This window comes from Humulus lupulus, chromosome 6 (genome assembly GCF_963169125.1).
Source record: "Humulus lupulus chromosome 6, drHumLupu1.1, whole genome shotgun sequence".
Classification (NCBI taxonomy): Eukaryota; Viridiplantae; Streptophyta; class Magnoliopsida; order Rosales; family Cannabaceae; genus Humulus; species Humulus lupulus.
Genome location: NC_084798.1, coordinates 29,131,289 through 29,149,583, shown reverse-complemented (window position 1 = coordinate 29,149,583; position 18,295 = coordinate 29,131,289). Strand labels below are relative to the sequence as shown.

The 18,295-nt window shown below is 34.4% G+C and overlaps 1 protein-coding gene across 1 annotated transcript; it reads left to right on the top strand.

Annotated features, from left to right (window-relative positions):
- The first annotated feature begins 15,172 nt into the window (after positions 1-15,172).
- LOC133783931 (uncharacterized) lies at positions 15,173-16,079 on the top strand. The gene is made up of 2 exons (XM_062223512.1): positions 15,173-15,183; positions 15,271-16,079. The coding sequence occupies exon 2, from the start codon at positions 15,562-15,564 to the stop codon at positions 16,012-16,014; it is 453 nt and encodes a 150-aa protein (XP_062079496.1). The 5' UTR covers positions 15,173-15,183; positions 15,271-15,561; the 3' UTR covers positions 16,015-16,079.
- Positions 16,080-18,295: the final 2,216 nt, after the last annotated feature.

Genomic DNA, 18,295 nt, shown 5'->3' with positions numbered 1-18,295 from the left:
ACTCCCCTTGATTCCAACTTTCCACATCAAAATCTAGAGCTGAAAACTAAAAGAAAAACAGAGTAACACCTTAAATTCATGGACAATTCCTTACCTCCAACTGGTTTGAATCCTCCTTAGTAGAAGAATTAAGTCCACAACCTCCAAGCTTTGATTTCCTAGCTTGCTACTTCAATTTGAAACCAAAAACCTCAAAGAAAGATAGGGAGGAAATGATGCACGGGAAGGAGAAGACCTTGCACTGTTTTTGTTCTATAACCTTCTATAGCCACTTAAAACATATATAACCCAAGCCAAATGACCTTAATGCCCCTAGGTCATTTAAAGCTTCTAAAGTCTCCCCAAGGGTAAAATCGTCATCCTTCACCTATTTCGTTAATCATAATTAACGCTCCCCAATTCCCGCTATTCTCAAAATTCCCAAACACCAATAATTCATATCCCGTTACCCTTTTACTCCCGGCAACGTTCTAATCATTAGAACATCCCGAGACTCACCCCGAGCCTCGAACTTAATCTCATTATGACTAAACCGCTACTTAACATTCAAAGATCGTCTCATGCCGAATAGCTCGAACAAATCCACATTATAATGTGGCCTCAACAATATATCATCGACATGCATACAAATATTCAATTTACCCTCAACGGGCCAAATTACCATCACACCCCTGTAATTTAAAAAATATGGACTCACATGCATGCATCTAACATCATATTATAATATAATCCACATATACATGCATTTTATCAATTAATGACATAATTAAACAAGTATGGCCCTCCCGGCCTACTAATCCCGCTATTAAACCACATCGGAGAATTCGGGGCATTACAAATGAACTCTGAGAACTCTCTCTAAATAGAGAGGTCGTGAGCATTTGTAGAGGACAAATCTTATGATATCTGGAGAGAAACTCTGGAGAATTCATCTCTGAAGGATTTCCAGAAAACTCCAAGTCTAAATAAATTAGACTCGTGGATTAGGCGGATTTAACTGCTGAACCACGTAAAACTCTTGTTGTTCTACCATATTATTCATCTGCGCCATAGCTCTTATTGTTTAATTGCTCTACATTTACTGTTGATGAAAAACGTTGTCAACACTAGGTTTAGTTACCTCTTTTTGTACTTCATTCTTATTTGTAAAAGAGAGTCTTTGTTTTATAAAGGTGAGTGAGTTCGACTCTACCTCTGTTTTTCAGTGTCCTTGTAATTGTTTTGAGTCTTCAAACAGTTCTACAAAGGAGGTGATATTCCACAATAGAAAAATAAAATGGAACGAATTTACCGAACAAAATTTTCTAGCTGAGTCGCGGACAAAGTCGCTCTCTTTAAGACGTTTCGCGGCTCTGCCCCAAGTGTGCATGGCAATTTATCAACCACGCCGTCCCCAGGATAAAACAGCCTCTGTACGAATCCTCCCTGCACCGAGAGGATCGTTCTTGTACACCCTTTATAAAATTGCTCTCTGAGAAATTTCGTAGAACCAAGAAAGAACTCTGTGTATTTGTTCTATATTTTCCAAAATGGTTCTATCTTATTTATACACAGAAAAATCCCCAAAACAGTCAAAAAACGTTTTTTTTTTCTTAATAAATCAGAGGAGGATTAAGGATTAAACGGCTAAAAAACGTTTATCTTCAATTAATAAAAATAAAACTGTTTTGGTATTATTAAAATGAACGTTTTAAAATTAATTTAATTAATAAAATGATATAAATGTTTAGATACCTTTGTTTAAAAAATAAAACGTTAATACGACACCACCCACCCGCCAGCCAGCTCAGCTCGGCTCGGTCGGACGGACGGCGGCGGCGGCGCGCGCGCGTGTGTGTGGTGGTCAAGTGTGTGAGTCCTCACCCATTCGCACAAAACTGGGTACCCCTTGGGGCACACCCCAAGTCATTGCATTTGAAATATATATACACTCCAAGAAGAGTGTTCCAAATCCATGTGGGACTTTTCCCATATCACACACAAATGTATCAATTTTTAATAATTCATAACAAAAGGTTCCAACAATCCCCCACTTGAATTTTTAAAAATATTTTCTTGAGCAATTTCAGAATCTATAAGATTGTGCATAAACAAATGTATCTTTCGATTTGAACATTTGCGTAGTGAATACAATTTAGATTATACTAGAGTGACACGTAGTCTTGAACTCTATTTCTAACATCGTACCACGCACCAACCTTTCAAGGGTGTAATCAAAACAGCCCGTGCGTTAATGGCCATGCACGTCTATCCTAGTATAGTGAATGCTCTAGAAATTTTGCCCAAATTCCATAGGAAGAGGCCCCACTTCCACATTCACGTAGGTGAGTCTATCAAGAGTACTCCTGTAGCTCGGTACTCCACTCCACATAGAGTATAGATCTCATTAAGAGTTTCTATTAACTCATCCTCTCATCGCTTCAGGAATTCATGCTTCTATTTGCTTTAATGGAAATAGCATGATTCAACTCATATCACTTCACAACTTGTTATTACCCATTGAACCTAGTTCTTGGGATCTCCAGTCTTTAGGTTGGGTTACCATCATGAGTGATTCATCATTCTAAGGGCAATAGTCCCATTCCCTTCGATGTTTTATGGACTTTCTCTCTAGCTAATCCTTTCGTCAAAGGATCTGCTAGGTTATCATCAGTGCGTACATGATCCACTCTAATAGCTCCTGTTGAGATAAACTCTCTAACAGTACTATGCTTACGACGTATCTGTCGTCCCTTACCATTGTAATAACGGTTCTGAATTTTTGCAATAGCCGCGGTACTATCGCAGTGGATCAACACAGCTGGTATCGGTTTTTCCCATAAAGGGATCTCAGCTAGCAGGCTTCTCAGCCAACCTGCTTCTCACTAGCTGTAGCTAGTGCTATCATTTCTGACTCCATGGTGGACTGTGCCAAAATAGTGTGTTTCTTTGATTTCCAAGAAACAGCTCCACCAGCTATACTAAAGATATAGCCACTTGTTGCTTTGGAGTCATCAGACAGAGAGTTCCAGTCTGCATCACTATAACCTTCGAGAACAGCTGGAAACTTCTGATAATGTAATCCAAGGTTCATGGTTCTCTTTAGGTATCTCATGACCCTTTCAATAGCATGTCAATGCTCTATACTAGGTCTGCTAGTAAACCTGCACAATAATCCCACGACATAGGCAATGTCAGGTCTCGTACAATCAGTGGCATATCGAAGACTGCCAATGATGCTCGCATAGTCAGATTGTCTTACACCGTCACCAGTATTCTTAAATAACTTTACACTTGGATCATATGGTGTGCAGGCAGGTTTACAATCAAAGTAATTATATTTCTTTAGAATCTTCTCAATATAGTGAGATTGATCCAAAGAAATTCCCTTTTCGGACCTAGTAATCTTAATACCAAGGATTACATTCGCTTCTCCGAGGTCCTTCATATCAAAGTTAGCACACAACAGAGATTTCACAACATTCACAGCTTGGATATTCGAACCAAATATGAGCAAGTCATCCACATATAGACATACAATAGTGCAAATGTCATTATCAGATTTATAATAAATGCATTTGTCACTTTCATTCACTTTAAATCCATGTGAGATAACTAAATTGTCAAATTTCTCATGCCATTGCTTAGGTGCCTGCTTAAGACCATACAGAGATTTATCTAACTTGCAAGCCTTATGTTCCTGGCCATGGATCACAAACCCTTCCGGTTGATCCATATAGATTTCTTCTTCTAATTCACCATTCAAAAAAGCAGTCTTAACATCCATTTGGTGTACAACTAGATTGTGTATTGCAGCTAGGGAAATCAAAACTCTAATGGATGTGATCCTCATAACAGGTGAAAAGGTGTTAAAGAAATCTATGTTTTCTCTCTGCCTAAAACCCTTGGCTACCAAACGAGCCTTGTATTTTTCAACAGTACCATCGGGTTTCAATTTCTTTTTCAAAATCCACTTACAACCTATAGGCTTACAACCAGGACGTAAATCAACTAAGTGCCACGTTTTGTTAGACTCAAGAGACTCCATCTCATCATTTATTGCTTCTTGCCAGAGGTCAGCATCTAGAGAGCACAAGGCTTCTTGGAGGTTAGCAGGATCCTCCTCTAATGTATAGACACAGAAATCAGAACCATAATCTTTAGCAACTCTAGTTCTCTTACTTCTCCTAGGTTCTGATTCTCTATCCTCAATATGTTCATTATTCCTAATCACAGGAATGTTGCTAGTAGATGCGCCCCCACTATTTCTCAATTTAAAAGGGAATCTATGTTCATAAAAATCAGCATCATTTGATTCCACAATAACATGCGCATTTAAATCATAGAACCTATATGCCTTACTATTCATTGCATATCCAATAAATACACATTCATAGGCTCTACTTGCTAGTTTAATTCTCTTAGGATCAGGAATACGAACATAAGCCAGACAACCCCAAGTTCTAAAATAAGACAGGTTAGGTTGCCTATTTTTCAAGATCTCATAAGGTGAAACTTTACTTTTAGACTTAGGAACTCTATTAAGCACATAACAAACAGTCAAAAGAATTTCACCCCACCAATGAGATGCAGCACCAGAATTCTATAAAACAGCCACAACAGATTCAGTAAAAGTTCGATTCTTCCTTTCAGCTTTACCGTTCATTTCAGGTGAATATGGTGCAGTGGTTTCGTGTACAATGCCATGTGAATTATAAAAATCAACAAACATGTTTGAATCATATTCAGTTCCTCTATCACTACGAAACCTTTTAATTTTCTTATTGAATTGATTCTCAATTTCAGTCACAAATAATTTGAACATGTCAAGCGCATCACTTTTATTTTTCATCAAGTACACATAAGTAAAGTCAGAACAATCATCAATAAAAGTGATAAAATAACGTTTACCATTCCTAGTTAACGTTCCGTCAAGTTCACAAATATCTGAATGAATTAAATCTAGTGGCTCAGATTCTCTAGTAACAGACTTATGAGGAGTCTTAGTTATTTTTGCTTGACTACAAAAATCACATTTTTCAAAATCGTTTTCTGACACTTTAGGAATCATTCCTATGTTACTCATGTTCTTAATAATGCGCTTATTCACATGACAAAGTCTAGCATGCCAACCATTAAAATCACACAACATATAAGCAGAAGGAGAAACTTTATTGGATTCAACATTTAACTTAAACATACCATCAGTAGCATAACCCTTCCCAACAAAAATACCATTCTTAGTGATGGTGTACAAATCAGCCCCAATAGTTTGAGTAAACCCAGCCTTATTAAGCAGAAAACCAGAAACCAGATTCTTTCTCATCTCAGGAGTATGCATTACATCTTTCAGTAATAAAGTCTTTCCTGAGGTAAACTTAAGCTCCACATTTCCCATCCCAGCAACAATAGTGGTGTGGGAATCTCCCAACAGCACTTTCTTATCATCAGCAGCAGTGTATGTTTTAAACATAGCACGATCATAGCAGACATGGCGAGAAGCGCCAGTGTCTACCCACCACCCATCTGATCCACCAATAAGGTTGATCTCAGAAATCATAGCTATAAAAGCTTCTTCAGTCAAGTTAGCCTGCGGAGCAGTGCTTGGCTTGTTCCTACACTTACGTGCCATATGACCTGGCTTGTTACAAACGTAACAAAGGAATTGTCCAGAGTCATTCTGTTTAGGTGGAGGCTGCTGCCTTCCATGTTGGTTCATGTTATGGTTCCAATTCTGATTGTTGTTTCGAGGATTGTCCTGGTTGTTGCGGTTGGAATTTGAATTCACGTTTCGGTTAGAATTTGAATTCGAGTTGCGGTTCTGATTCTTAAAGGTTTTGCCATTTGGCTTCAGAACCGCAGGTGTGGGCTTCTTAGGGATGCTGTTAGAGACAACAAGCACCTCTTCTTTCTGGTCTTGTTTCCTTGCTTCCTCCTCGATACGAAGGCGGGTGATCAAACTTTCTAAGGAAAATTCCTTAGTCTTATGCCTGAGAACATTTTTAAAGTCCTTCCAAGAAGGAGGTAATTTGTCAATTAAAACAGCAACTTGAAATTGTTCATCAAGGGCCATACCTTCTAAGATAATCTCATGAGCAATTTTCTGAATTTCGTGAGATTGGGCCTCCACAGATTTATCATCAACCATCTGATACTTCAGGTAGCGACTAACAGCGTATTTTTTAGTCCCCGCTTCCTCTGTATCATATTTCTTTTGCAACGCCTCCCAAATCTCCTTTGCTGACTTGTCTGAGTTATAATAGTCATAAAGATCATCAGATAAACCGTTAAGAATAAAATTCTTACATAGGAAATCGTTTTCCACCCAGGAGTCCAAGTCCTTCTGTTGCTTCTCACGTTCAGTCTGATTGTCCTTGTCAGTTGAGGCTTCAGGGACAACCGGCTTCAGAGCAGTGAGCACAAACGCCACCTTCTTCATGGTCAGATAAAAAAGCATCTTCTGTTTCCAACGCTTAAAGTGCAAACCCTCAAAGCGAAATGGTTTGTTAATATCAACAGAGGTAGAACCAGAAAATTCATCGGTCGCAGCCATAGCAGAACAGAACGTCTTAAAATTGATATTCCACAATAGAAAAATAAAATGGAACGAATTTACCGAACAAAATTTTCTAGCTGAGTCGCGGACAAAGTCGCTCTCTTTAAGACGTTTCGCGGCTCTGCCCCAAGTGTGCACGGCAGTCTATCAACCACGCCGTCCCCAGGATAAAACAGCCTCTGTACGAATCCTCCCTGCACCGAGAGGATCGTTCTTGTACACCCTTTATAAAATTGCTCTCTGAGAAATTTCGTAGAACCAAGAAAGAACTCTGTGTATTTGTTCTATATTTTCCAAAATGGTTCTATCTTATTTATACACAGAAAAATCCCCAAAACGGTCAAAAAACAATTTTTTTTTTCTTAATAAATCAGAGGAGGATTAAGGATTAAACGGCTAAAAAATGTTTATCTTCAATTAATAAAAATAAAATCGTTTTGGTATTATTAAAATGAACGTTTTAAAATTCATTTAATTAATAAAATGATATAAACGTTTAGATACCTTTGTTTAAAAAATAAAACGTTAATACGACACCACCCACCCGCCAGCCAGCTCAGCTCGGCTCGGTCGGACGGACGGACGGCGGCGGCGGCGCGCGCGCGTGTGTGTGGTGGTCAAGTGTGTGATTCCTCACCCATTCGCACAAAACTGGGTACCCCTTGGGGCACACCCCAAGTCATTGCATTTGCAATATATATACACTCCAAGAAGAGTGTTCCAAATCCATGTGGGACTTTTCCCATATCACACACAAATGTATCAATTTTTAATAATTCATAACAAAAGGTTCCAACAGGAGGAGAACAAAGTGCAAACCTTCGAGAGAAGGTTCTTCAAGCCTTCGGGAGAAGGTGGTTCAAGTCTTGCTTCGGGAGGAAGCAAGCACACTTCAAGCATATCGAAGGGAGTTTGTATTCTTGAAGGTTCAGCAAGGTTCATTTGTCAAGTTGGAATACATCAAGCTTGTGGCATATAATAAGGAGTCTATTTATGCATAAGTCAAAAACTTTGTATTTTTGAGATCTTATTAATGAATCTTATCTCTAGGCGTGGCCCCGTGGACTAGTAGCAATCCTTGCAGATTGCTGATGCCACGTATAAAAACCTTTGTGTGTTTTTATTTTCTGCACTTTAGTTCTTTTCTGGTTTTCTTGTATGTAGTTATAGAACCCTGGTCTCTAGCTACAGAATATTCGTTTCAATACCAACTTAATTATTCCACATTTAATTAATTGATTAATTAAATAATAAGTTGGTAATTATAAAATACGAAATTTCAAAAGGGTATGAATAGACTTCACACTACAACAAATGCAGGTAGTTGCGGCGAGGTCATTAGCGGCGGGCTCAGTCCGCCGCCATTGTAGAGGTTATTAGCGGCAGACTAGGATATTCCGCCGCTAATAATATTTATATTTTATTAGCGGCGGATATACGATTATTCGCAGTGGACAGTCCGCCGCCAATACCCATAATAAAAAAGCCCAGGAATTTTTCATTTATTATTAGCGGCGGGTAATTACTATAATTAGCCGCGGACTACCCGCCGCTAATAATATTAGCCGCGGGTATTTACTATTATTAGCCGCGGATGGCCCGCCGCTAATAATATTAGCGGCGGGTAATTACTGTTATTAGCCGCGGACTACCCGTCGCTAATAATAATATTAGCCGCGGGGACTAATAATAGCGGCGAGCCCCGCCGCTAATGCTCTTGAGCAGTTTAAATTTTCCATGCATCCCTTCTTCTTCCTCGCGTCTCGCATCCCTTCTTCAACCGTTCTCTCTTCTTCATCTCCAACGTTTCTTCACAGTTGCAGAGAAAAACATCCGAGACAAGTAAGTTTCTTGAGAAAACTTAAACCATTTTCTTCTTCGTTGAGTTCTTCAATATGATTCTGAGTCTTACATCTTCTCTTAATCATTCTTAGTCTCATTGTCTCTGTTCTTGCTTTCTCTGTCAAATATGTCCAGGTTCAGGGCTCTCTGCTCGCACTGCAATCTGATTCTCTCTGGTTTAGCTGCTTTCTACAAAGGTAAGCAAGCAAACTCCATTTTCATATTCTAATTCTCAGATTAATTTGTTAATTTATATTTTAAATATCTGAGATTATTATTTGAACAGATTCTTTTATTATTATTATTATTATTATTATTATTATTATTATTATTATTTGTAAAAAATGCTAATATTGATTGATATTATTAATAATGATTGCTTTTGCCATGGAAAATGTGTTGATATTTGCCTACTTTTTACGTTCATATTTCTTGTTCCACGTATTAGTGTTAGATTTTTTATTTGGTGCTTCTTAGATTTTTTTAAAATTTTTGCTCATATATGTTAGTGAGACAGCTATTGAGAGATTTAGGAAAGGTCTTATTCTCCTATCTCTTGCACTATATTTACAAAAAGAAGACAGGAAAAAAAAAAAAGCTTTTGGATTGAGATTGTGTGTGTTGTTTAAGGTCGGGGGATTGAGATTGTGGGTGGACCGGGGGCATGGGTTTGGGGTTGTGATGTCAGGAGGTTTCGAGGTTGGGGTTGTGGCTGAGTGATGAGGTTGGTAGGGTTTGCGGTTGGGGTTGGGGCAATTTTTTGTAGCAATTTTCTGAGTCTCTGTATTGAACTTGTTTTATACAGAAAATATAATGTAATGATTTTTTATGACATTAATTTTATTTTGTGATTGTAGATAATTTTTTAAATATGTAACTGAGTCAAATTATTTAAAAATTTAGCAATTAGTTGTTTAAGTTTGTGACTTGATTTTATGCTTAATTTGTTTAAGTTTGTGATTTTTTTTTATTTTGCATCCATACATGACATGGAAGGTTTCATTGAAGACCAAGAAATTGAAAAAGAGAAAAATGAAGAATATAGATGAAAGTTATTTGTTTCTTCTATTTTAGACTTTATGTGTATTAGATTATTATCTGTAAATTTTGTGTATAAGGTTTTAAATATTGTATTGTGGAAATATTAATTATATTTCATAAAAGTATAAAAAATTAAGAATAAATATAGAAATTGATAATTATAGTTCATAAAAGTATAAAAAATTAAGAATAAATAATTATATATATAATAAATTATTTGTTGATTAATTTTTAATAATTTAATGAATTAAATAATAATAGTTTGATATAATATTATCTAAATAAATAATTTAATTTAATTTGTTTATTGAATAATATTGTTAAATATAAATTACATGAATATAGAAATTGATAATAATATTTAATAAAAGTATAAAAAAATTAAGAATAAATAATTATATAAATAATAATTTAATTTTTGATTAATTTTTCATAATTTAATTTATTAAATTATAAAAGTTTGATATATTATTATTTAATTAAATAATTTAATTTAATTTGTTTATTGAATAATATTGTTTAATATAAATTACATTAATATAAAAATTGATAATTATATTTAATAAAATTATAAAAAATTATGAATAAATAATAATTTATTTTTAATTATTTTTTATTAATTTAATTAATTAAATAATATCTAATTAAATTATATAATTTAATTTGTTTATTGAATAACATTATCCAATATTAAATAGTTATAAATTACATGAATATAGAAATTGATAATTATATTTAATAAAAGTATAAAAAATTATGAATAAATAATTATATAAATAATAACTTATTTTTTGATTAATTTTTAATAATTTAATGAATTAAATAATAAAAGTTTGATATAATATTATCTAAATAAATAGTTTAATTTAATTTGTTATTGAATAATATTATCTAATATTAAATAGTTATAAATTACATGTATATAGAAATTGATAATAATATTTAATAAAAGTAGAAAAAATTAATAATAAATAATTATTTAAATAATAATTTAATTTTTGATTAATTTTTAATAATTTAATGAATTAAATAATAAAAGTTTGATATAATATTATCTAAATAAATAATTTAATTTAATTTCTATTCATGTCAAGTTTTTATTTCATATATTTGTTGGTAGCTTTCATTTATATCAGCAATAATAAATTTCTTTATATTTTTTTATGTAACTTATCCATATCATATTTTATACTTTCATAAACTTAATTCCTAGAATTTAGTTACTCAATGTAATTGATTTTATTATTTTAATTTAAATCAAACAAGTGCATGGATTTTAAGCACTTGCAAAAGTTAGATTAATAAATTGACTAAAATAAATATACTTGTGTATGTCATTGTTGTAAGTGGTATAGAAACACTTATTTTATACTAGCTACTTTTGTGCTCTCTGCTTTAATCATCTTCAATGGTGAATAATGGTGTATTTTATACTTATTTGCAATGTAATGCCTAACCAACATATTGCATTTTTTTTATACTTAGTTTTATATTATTTTGGTTTGAATTTTTTTCATGTATCTTTTGGTATTAATTTTTTTTTATCAGGACAGCGACACACCCATGACCCCGACACACACACGACCTTGGCACACCCTCAACAGGTGTGGATATATTTTTCGTAATTAATATCTTTTGTATTTTTTGAATAATTTATTTTGTATTTGTTTAGTGTATAATATTTGAGTTTTGAGTCCTTTAGTTAGTATCCTTGGTATGTAAATCTTGACATCTATTGTTAAGATATATGTGTTTGTTCTTACTTTATTTTTTAATCTTGGTATGTAAATAATTATAGGACTGTTTTGGTTAAAAACAAAATTTAAGTGATAATTTAAATTAATTTATAAAATATAATAATAGATGATTTATTATTAAGTAAAATATAGTGTTTTTGTTAATATTGAATAAAGAAGATTTAAACTTGATCAATCAGATTATTAGCACCCATATTTTCTTTATCACCATTTTCTTAATTATATAATATTAATTAAACTAAGTGCTAGAAAAATATACAAATTCAATTAAAATTAATTTAAATTTTAAAATATTTTTTTAATGTTTGAATCATTTTTAAATTTTAGTAATAAATTTTGAATTATTTTTTATTTTAAAAAAATTTGTAATTATTTTTTAAATTAAAATTGAAACAATCTAATTATATCACGTCTGTGTTACTCCATTGCCATTATTAGCGGCCACACCAAATTTTTTGAACTACTTATTAATTTTTGTCAAAAAAAAAATGTATTTAGTCAAATAAGTGAAAGTTTTTATACTACTAACTAACTTTCACCGCAACTTGATATTTTTAATAGGAAAACTAGTTTTGTTTAGATTGTGAAATTTTTTGAAAAAAATTTAAGATAGTTTATTTAATAAAAAAAAAGTGAGTATAGAAAAAAAAAAAAACAACAATAAGTGCATATTATCATGTTATTTTGTTCTTTTTTCTCCATTTTGCTTGAACATATATTATTATTATTATTATAATTTGTAAAAATAGAACAAAAAAAATTAATTAGTAGTTAATTTATTTTCTTAGTCTCGGTATGTTTGTGATTGATGGTTGTTGACTACAACCATCAATTACATGGATATCGGCACATAAATTATAAGTTTAAAATATTATTAATAAAATTTATCTAATTATTTAAAAATATAAATTAGTCTTAAAGTCAAATAATAATTAATTTATAAAATTATTATTATTATTATTAAAAATTAAAAAATTATGAATAAATAATAATTTATAAATTACATGAATATAGAAATTGATAATTATATTTAATAAAAGTTTAAAAAATTAAGAATAAATAATAATTTATTTTTTAATTAATTTATAATAATGTAATTAATTAAATAATAAAAGTTAGATATAATATTTAATAAAATTTTAATAAATAATAAATTAGTTTAGGAAAAAAAAATTAATTTGTTTATAAATAACATTATCAAATAAAACATCATAAAATAGCATAAGATATTATAATATTGCATAAGATTTCAAAAATGATAACAAATCTCCTTTGTTATCCATTTTTATTCACATTACTAAAACTCACACTCTTATAACACTTTAGATGGCGATTGACAAGACTTGGACAACATTGAGAAATCGTGGTTGTCAAGAATATTGGAATGGTCTGCAAGCTTTTTTGAGGATGGCGCCGGAACATAAAGATTCTGATGGAAGAATTAGGTGCCCGTGTGTGAGATGCAATAATAATAGATTTGAATCTTTGGATGTAGTTCGGGCACACGTATTCGATAGGGGTTTTCATCAAGCTTATGATAAGTGGATTTTTCATGGTGAGGTGGAAGAAATTGTTGCTGATGAGGTGGTTGATGAGAATGAAGACGGTGAGATGATTCAAGTTGTGGAAGACTTCCTTTTACCGACAACTGAGGAAGTAGAAAGGGATCCCGGTGGGAGTCAGTATTATGACGAGTTATTTGAGGAGATTGAAGCGGAGTTGTATCCTGGCTGTGATTGGATTTCATCCCTGAACTTTTTAGCAAAGTTATTGCATCTAAAAGTTAGAGGGAAGATATCTAACAACATATTTGATGAATTGCTGAAGTTGTTAAAGCTTGCATTTCCTAAGGAGAACAAAATCCCCGGATCGTACTACGAGGCGAAAAAGAGATTGAAAAAATTAGGGTTGGGATACGAGTCCATTCATGTGTGTCAGTTTGATTGCTGCTTATTTTACAATGAGCATGCATCTAAAGAGACATGTCCAGTATGCGAAAGTAGTAGATGGATTACTTCTGAAATGACGAAAGGAAAAAAAGTGCCACGCAAGGTGATGCGTTACTTTCCGTTGACCCCTCGGTTGAAAAGATTATACAGTTCAAGGATTACAGCAAAACACATGATATGGCATCACGTCGGGAAATCAAAAGATGAAGGGGTGATGCGACACCCGGTGGACGGCTCTGCGTGGAAGGACTTTGATGCCAAGCTTCCTGATTTTTCAAGGGATCCCAGAAATGTTCGTCTGGGCTTAGCTGCTGATGGATTTAATCCATTTGGCAACATGAATCTTGCATACAACATGTGGCCTGTGGTGTTGGCAAACTATAATCTGCCACCTTGGTTGTGCATGAAAGACAATTATTTCATGTTGACCCTCCTTATTCCTGGGCCAAAATCACCCGGTAAGGACATGGATGTATTTCTGAGACCATTGGTGGATGAGTTGAAGGATCTGTGGGTTAACGGAGTTGATACAAGAGATAGTATGACCAACAGGATGTTCAAGATGCGGGCAGCCCTTTTGTGGACAGTGAACGATTTTCCAGCTCGTAGTAGTTTGTCTGGATGGAGTGGTCAGGGATACAAAGCTTTTCCTACGTGTAATGAGGACACAACTTCCATCTGAGTGATCGGTAAGACTTCTTACGTTGGTCACAGAAGATTCTTGCCAAGTACTCATCGAATGAGAAGAGACAAAGAGTTCGATGGAGAAGTTGAGAGAAGACGTCCTCCGAGACGGTTTACTTGTGAGGATATACTAGAACAAGTTAATGCTCTTGCAGCGCAAGTTCCAGGAAAACATGTCCAGTTTGGGGGTGTGAAACGTAAAAGAGGAGTAGATGAAGGTAATTGGAGGAAAAAAAATATTTTTTACGAGCTTGAGTATTGGTGTACAAACAAATTAAAACACAATATAGATGTCATGCATGTTGAGAAGAATGTGTGTGATAGTCTCCTTGGCACCATCTTAGACAGTGATCAATCTAAGGACACCACTAATGCCAGACATGATTTGAAAAAGATGGGTGTGAGAGAATCATTGTGGATTTATGAAGATGAGAATGGGAAGCTGATGAAGCCGCACGCTCCTTATGTGTTAACTCCGGCGCAGAGGCAACAGTTTTGTCAGTTTATAAAAGGAGTTAGATTTCCAGATGGTTTTTGTTCAAATTTGAAGAAGAAAGTGTCCAAGAATGATACAAATATTCTTGGGTTGAAGTCACACGATTGTCATGTGATAATGCAACGATTACTTTCTCTCGGTGTTCGTAAGTTTCTTCCAAAATCTATATCGACCACTATTGCAGAATTGTGCAATTTCTTCAGGCAAATATGTTCGAGGACTTTAAATGTTAAAGATATGGAGGAAGCACAAAATGATCTTATTCAGATATTCTGCAAGACGGAGTTCATTTTTCCTCCAGCTTTTTTTCACATAATGATTCATTTGGTATTGCATTTGCCAGAAGAAGCAATATTGGGTGGTCCGGTATTTATGAGGTGGATGTATCCTTTTGAAAGATACATGAAAAAATTAAAGAATTATGTGGGAAATAAAGCTCGCCCTGAAGGGTCGATCGCCGAAGGCTATGTTGCAGACGAGGCTTTGACCTTTTGTTCAATGTATTTCAAAGGCATTGAAACAAGATTTAACCGTCTTGATCGAAATGAAGATGCAACTTATATCCCACAAAATCTTGCAATTTTCCAATCTCAATGTCGTCCACTCACAAAGGGAACTTTGAAGACTCTCGATCATAAGACTCGTGAAATAGCTGAGTGGTTCATACTTGAGAATTCTCCTGAAATTGAGCCTTATTTAGAGTAAGTTTATTCTCTTATAAATTAGAACATGTGTGGTTATTATCATTTTTTTATTATCAAGAATCGTAACACTATTCTAATTAACAGCGAACACCTACAAAAGATTAAACAAAAATACCCAGATGATGATCATGATCGTTTGCATAGGAAAAATTTATGTTCGTGGTTTCATAAAAAGGTAGCTTTGAACTTTGAACTTTGAACTTTGAACAGTGATTTTATTAATGATATATTTTGTGAATCTAATATCATTCTATGTATTTAGATATATGACCTGCACAAGCTTGGGTCTTTGGATAACGGTGATGAACTGTTAGCTTTAGCATCTGGGTCAGATCATTTGTCAACCTTTTACCAAGGTTGTATAGTCAATGGTGTTCGATTTATTGCACACGATCGAGACAAAAAGCGCACCACACAGAATAGTGGAGTGTCTGCTGCCGGAACAGAAGGTTTTAATTTTTACGGCACGCTTGAAGAAGTGGTAATACTTTCTTTCACTGGTGCATATTCAGTGGCATTATTTCGGTGCAAATGGTTTAATACAAATCCAAGAATGAAGAAAACAGTCATTGAAAATAATGTCACCAGTATAAACGTCAATGGCGAATGGTACAAAGATGAGCCGTACATACTTGCTACTCAAGCTAAGCAAGTTTTCTATCTCGATGATTTACTTAGAGGTCGTGATTGGAAAGTTGTAGAAGATGTGAATCATCGACAGATTTGGGACATTAAGGACAATTCTGATGGGGTTAATGATGTTATTGATGTTGTACATGAAACAAGTTCATCAAATTTTTTGTTGACTGTGGACCTCGGAGAGTTGATTATGCAATCTGATCAACCTGCTGCATATGTTGGAGCTGATGAAGATGGTGACGACGAAGCTGATATGTCAGAACATGAGGACGTTGCAGATGCAGAAGATGAATTGGTTGTTGAACTTTGTGAAGATGAAAATGTGTCTCCGATTACTGATGGAAATGATAGTGATTACTCTGTTTAGTTTTTTTCTATTTGTGTAACAGAACTATGTATTTAAATATAATGAAGTGTATTTTTGTAATTATAATATAAGATATTTGAGCTTTGTGAAGATGAAAATGTATCTCCGATTACTGATGGAAATGATAGTGATTACTATGTTTAGTTTTTTCTATTTGTGTAACAGAACTATATATTTAAATATAATGAAGTTTTTTTTTGTAATTATTATTATTATGAATTCAATGTGATATACTTCTATTTAATGCTAATTACTAACTAATAAATTTTAAACTGAAGTATAATGTCAGCTGATATAGCTACTTATCATGGCGGAGATGGTGGGGGTCAAGACCCGCCAGATCCTTCTAGGGTACCAACATCTTGCGAGTCAGGTTAAATATTGCATATCAAAATTATTTTTAGAAATTATATTGTTAGATAAATATAACATCAATACTAATACTGATTATTGTTAATAAATTTTAAAGCCTCGTCGACGAGAAGAAAAGGTCGTGGCCCTGCTAGTAATAATGTTCTTGAAGAACGAAGGAAAAAAGCTGGGAAACCATTGGATCTAGAGCTTGATCCTGTGACCAACAAAGTGGTTGGGCAGGAGGATCAAGCTTTTATTCGCATGTTGGGAACTCTAGTATCCATGTTGTGTCCGGGGCATTATTTGGATTTTGCTGATGTACCTCAACAGTTTAAGGATCAAGTGATTGATCGTATGAGGGTAAAAAAATTACAAATCTTGTACTTTTCATTATTTAATTCCATTATTTACAAGTTATCTAATATTTTTTTTCCTAATGCAGTATTACTATAATATAGACGGTCATCCATAACGTGAGTCAGTTCTAGCAACTCTCAACAAGGAGATGGGGGAAAGATTTCGCGAGAGAAAGAACTATAGACATAGACACTTCAAAAATCATTATGCTGGACCAGAAGATTTGGAGAATGTCCTCTCTAAGCCACCTAACCATTGCACTAAGGAGGCTTGGCAGCTTATTTGTGAAATGTTTTTGAGCGAAAGATTTTTGGTTCGTTCCGCTAAAAATCAAGCAAACAAAAGACAAATGAAGTATGTAACAACACAAGGCACAAAGTCGTTGGCAGCTAAGCGTCACGAATATGTAAGTAAAGATGTTAATTTAATTTTATAAAATAACACATTCTGAAACATTTTGTTTACTTTTGTATAGGAGAACCTGGATGCGCATGTTGTTGATACTTGGAGGGATGCTCATATGAGAAAATCGACAAAATCTTTTGTCAATGAGGCAGCTCAACAAGATTATGTAAGTGAATAGTATTGTTTTCTTGTTTCTAATGTTTATAATGTTTCTAATTTTTGTTTATAATGTTATCTTTATACAGGAAAAAATGGCGGCTGAGGTTGAGAGGTCACAGAATGAGAGGCAAAGTCAACAGCAGAGTGAGGCATCTCTAAATGTATCTGGTGTTGATTCGTCCCCGGTCGATCAATACGAGATACTAAGTAAAGTACTCGGGGAGAGATCTGACTACCAAAGAGGAGTGGGTTATAGGGCGAAAGGGAAGGCAAAAAAGACATCCTCTAGCTCTACAGATCAAAGTCAGTCCCAAGCAAATACTGCTGCTTCGCCTAATGAAGATATGAGAGTTATGGCTTTGCTGGTGAAGGCAATTCGTGAGACGTTTGAGACTTCGACAACTGTGCATCCCAGTAAACTGTATAACCGAATGTTTGACAGTTTTCTGCAGAGGCATTTTCCACCACAATCCGAAGGTGCTTCGTCTTCTCAGTCTCCGTCACAGCAGTATCAGCCTCCGTCACAGCAGTATCAGCCTCCTTCACAGCAGTATCAGCCTCCTTCACATCAGCAGTATCAGCCTCCTTCACATCAGCAGTATCAGCCTCCTTCACAGCAGCAATTCCAGCCTCCTTCACAGTATCCGCCGCAGCAGCTGTACCAGCCTCATCCAATGTATCCGCCACACATGTCGTCGCAACAACCTCCTCAGTATCAAAACCAATACATTTTTGGACCCCATTCTCAGTCTCCTTCACAATATTTTAGTTTTACCGATTTTCTAGGAGGATCGATGCAGCCTCCGCCACAGCCACAGCCTCGAGATCTGTTTGGGGACCGCACGCTCGGACGATCATCACAACCACCATATATTCCTTCACCGCCACCGCCATCGTCACAGCCAGACCAAAATGTTGAAGATGAGGACAATTTCAATATTAATCTTAATGACTTTCTTTAGTTACTAGTTTATATATTTGGACTGAATTAATACTCTATTTATTT

Coding starts and splice junctions, on each gene's coding strand:
- LOC133783931 (XM_062223512.1), top strand. CDS start 15,562: ATGAAGAAAACAGTCATTGAAAATAATGTCACCAGTATAAACGTCAAT.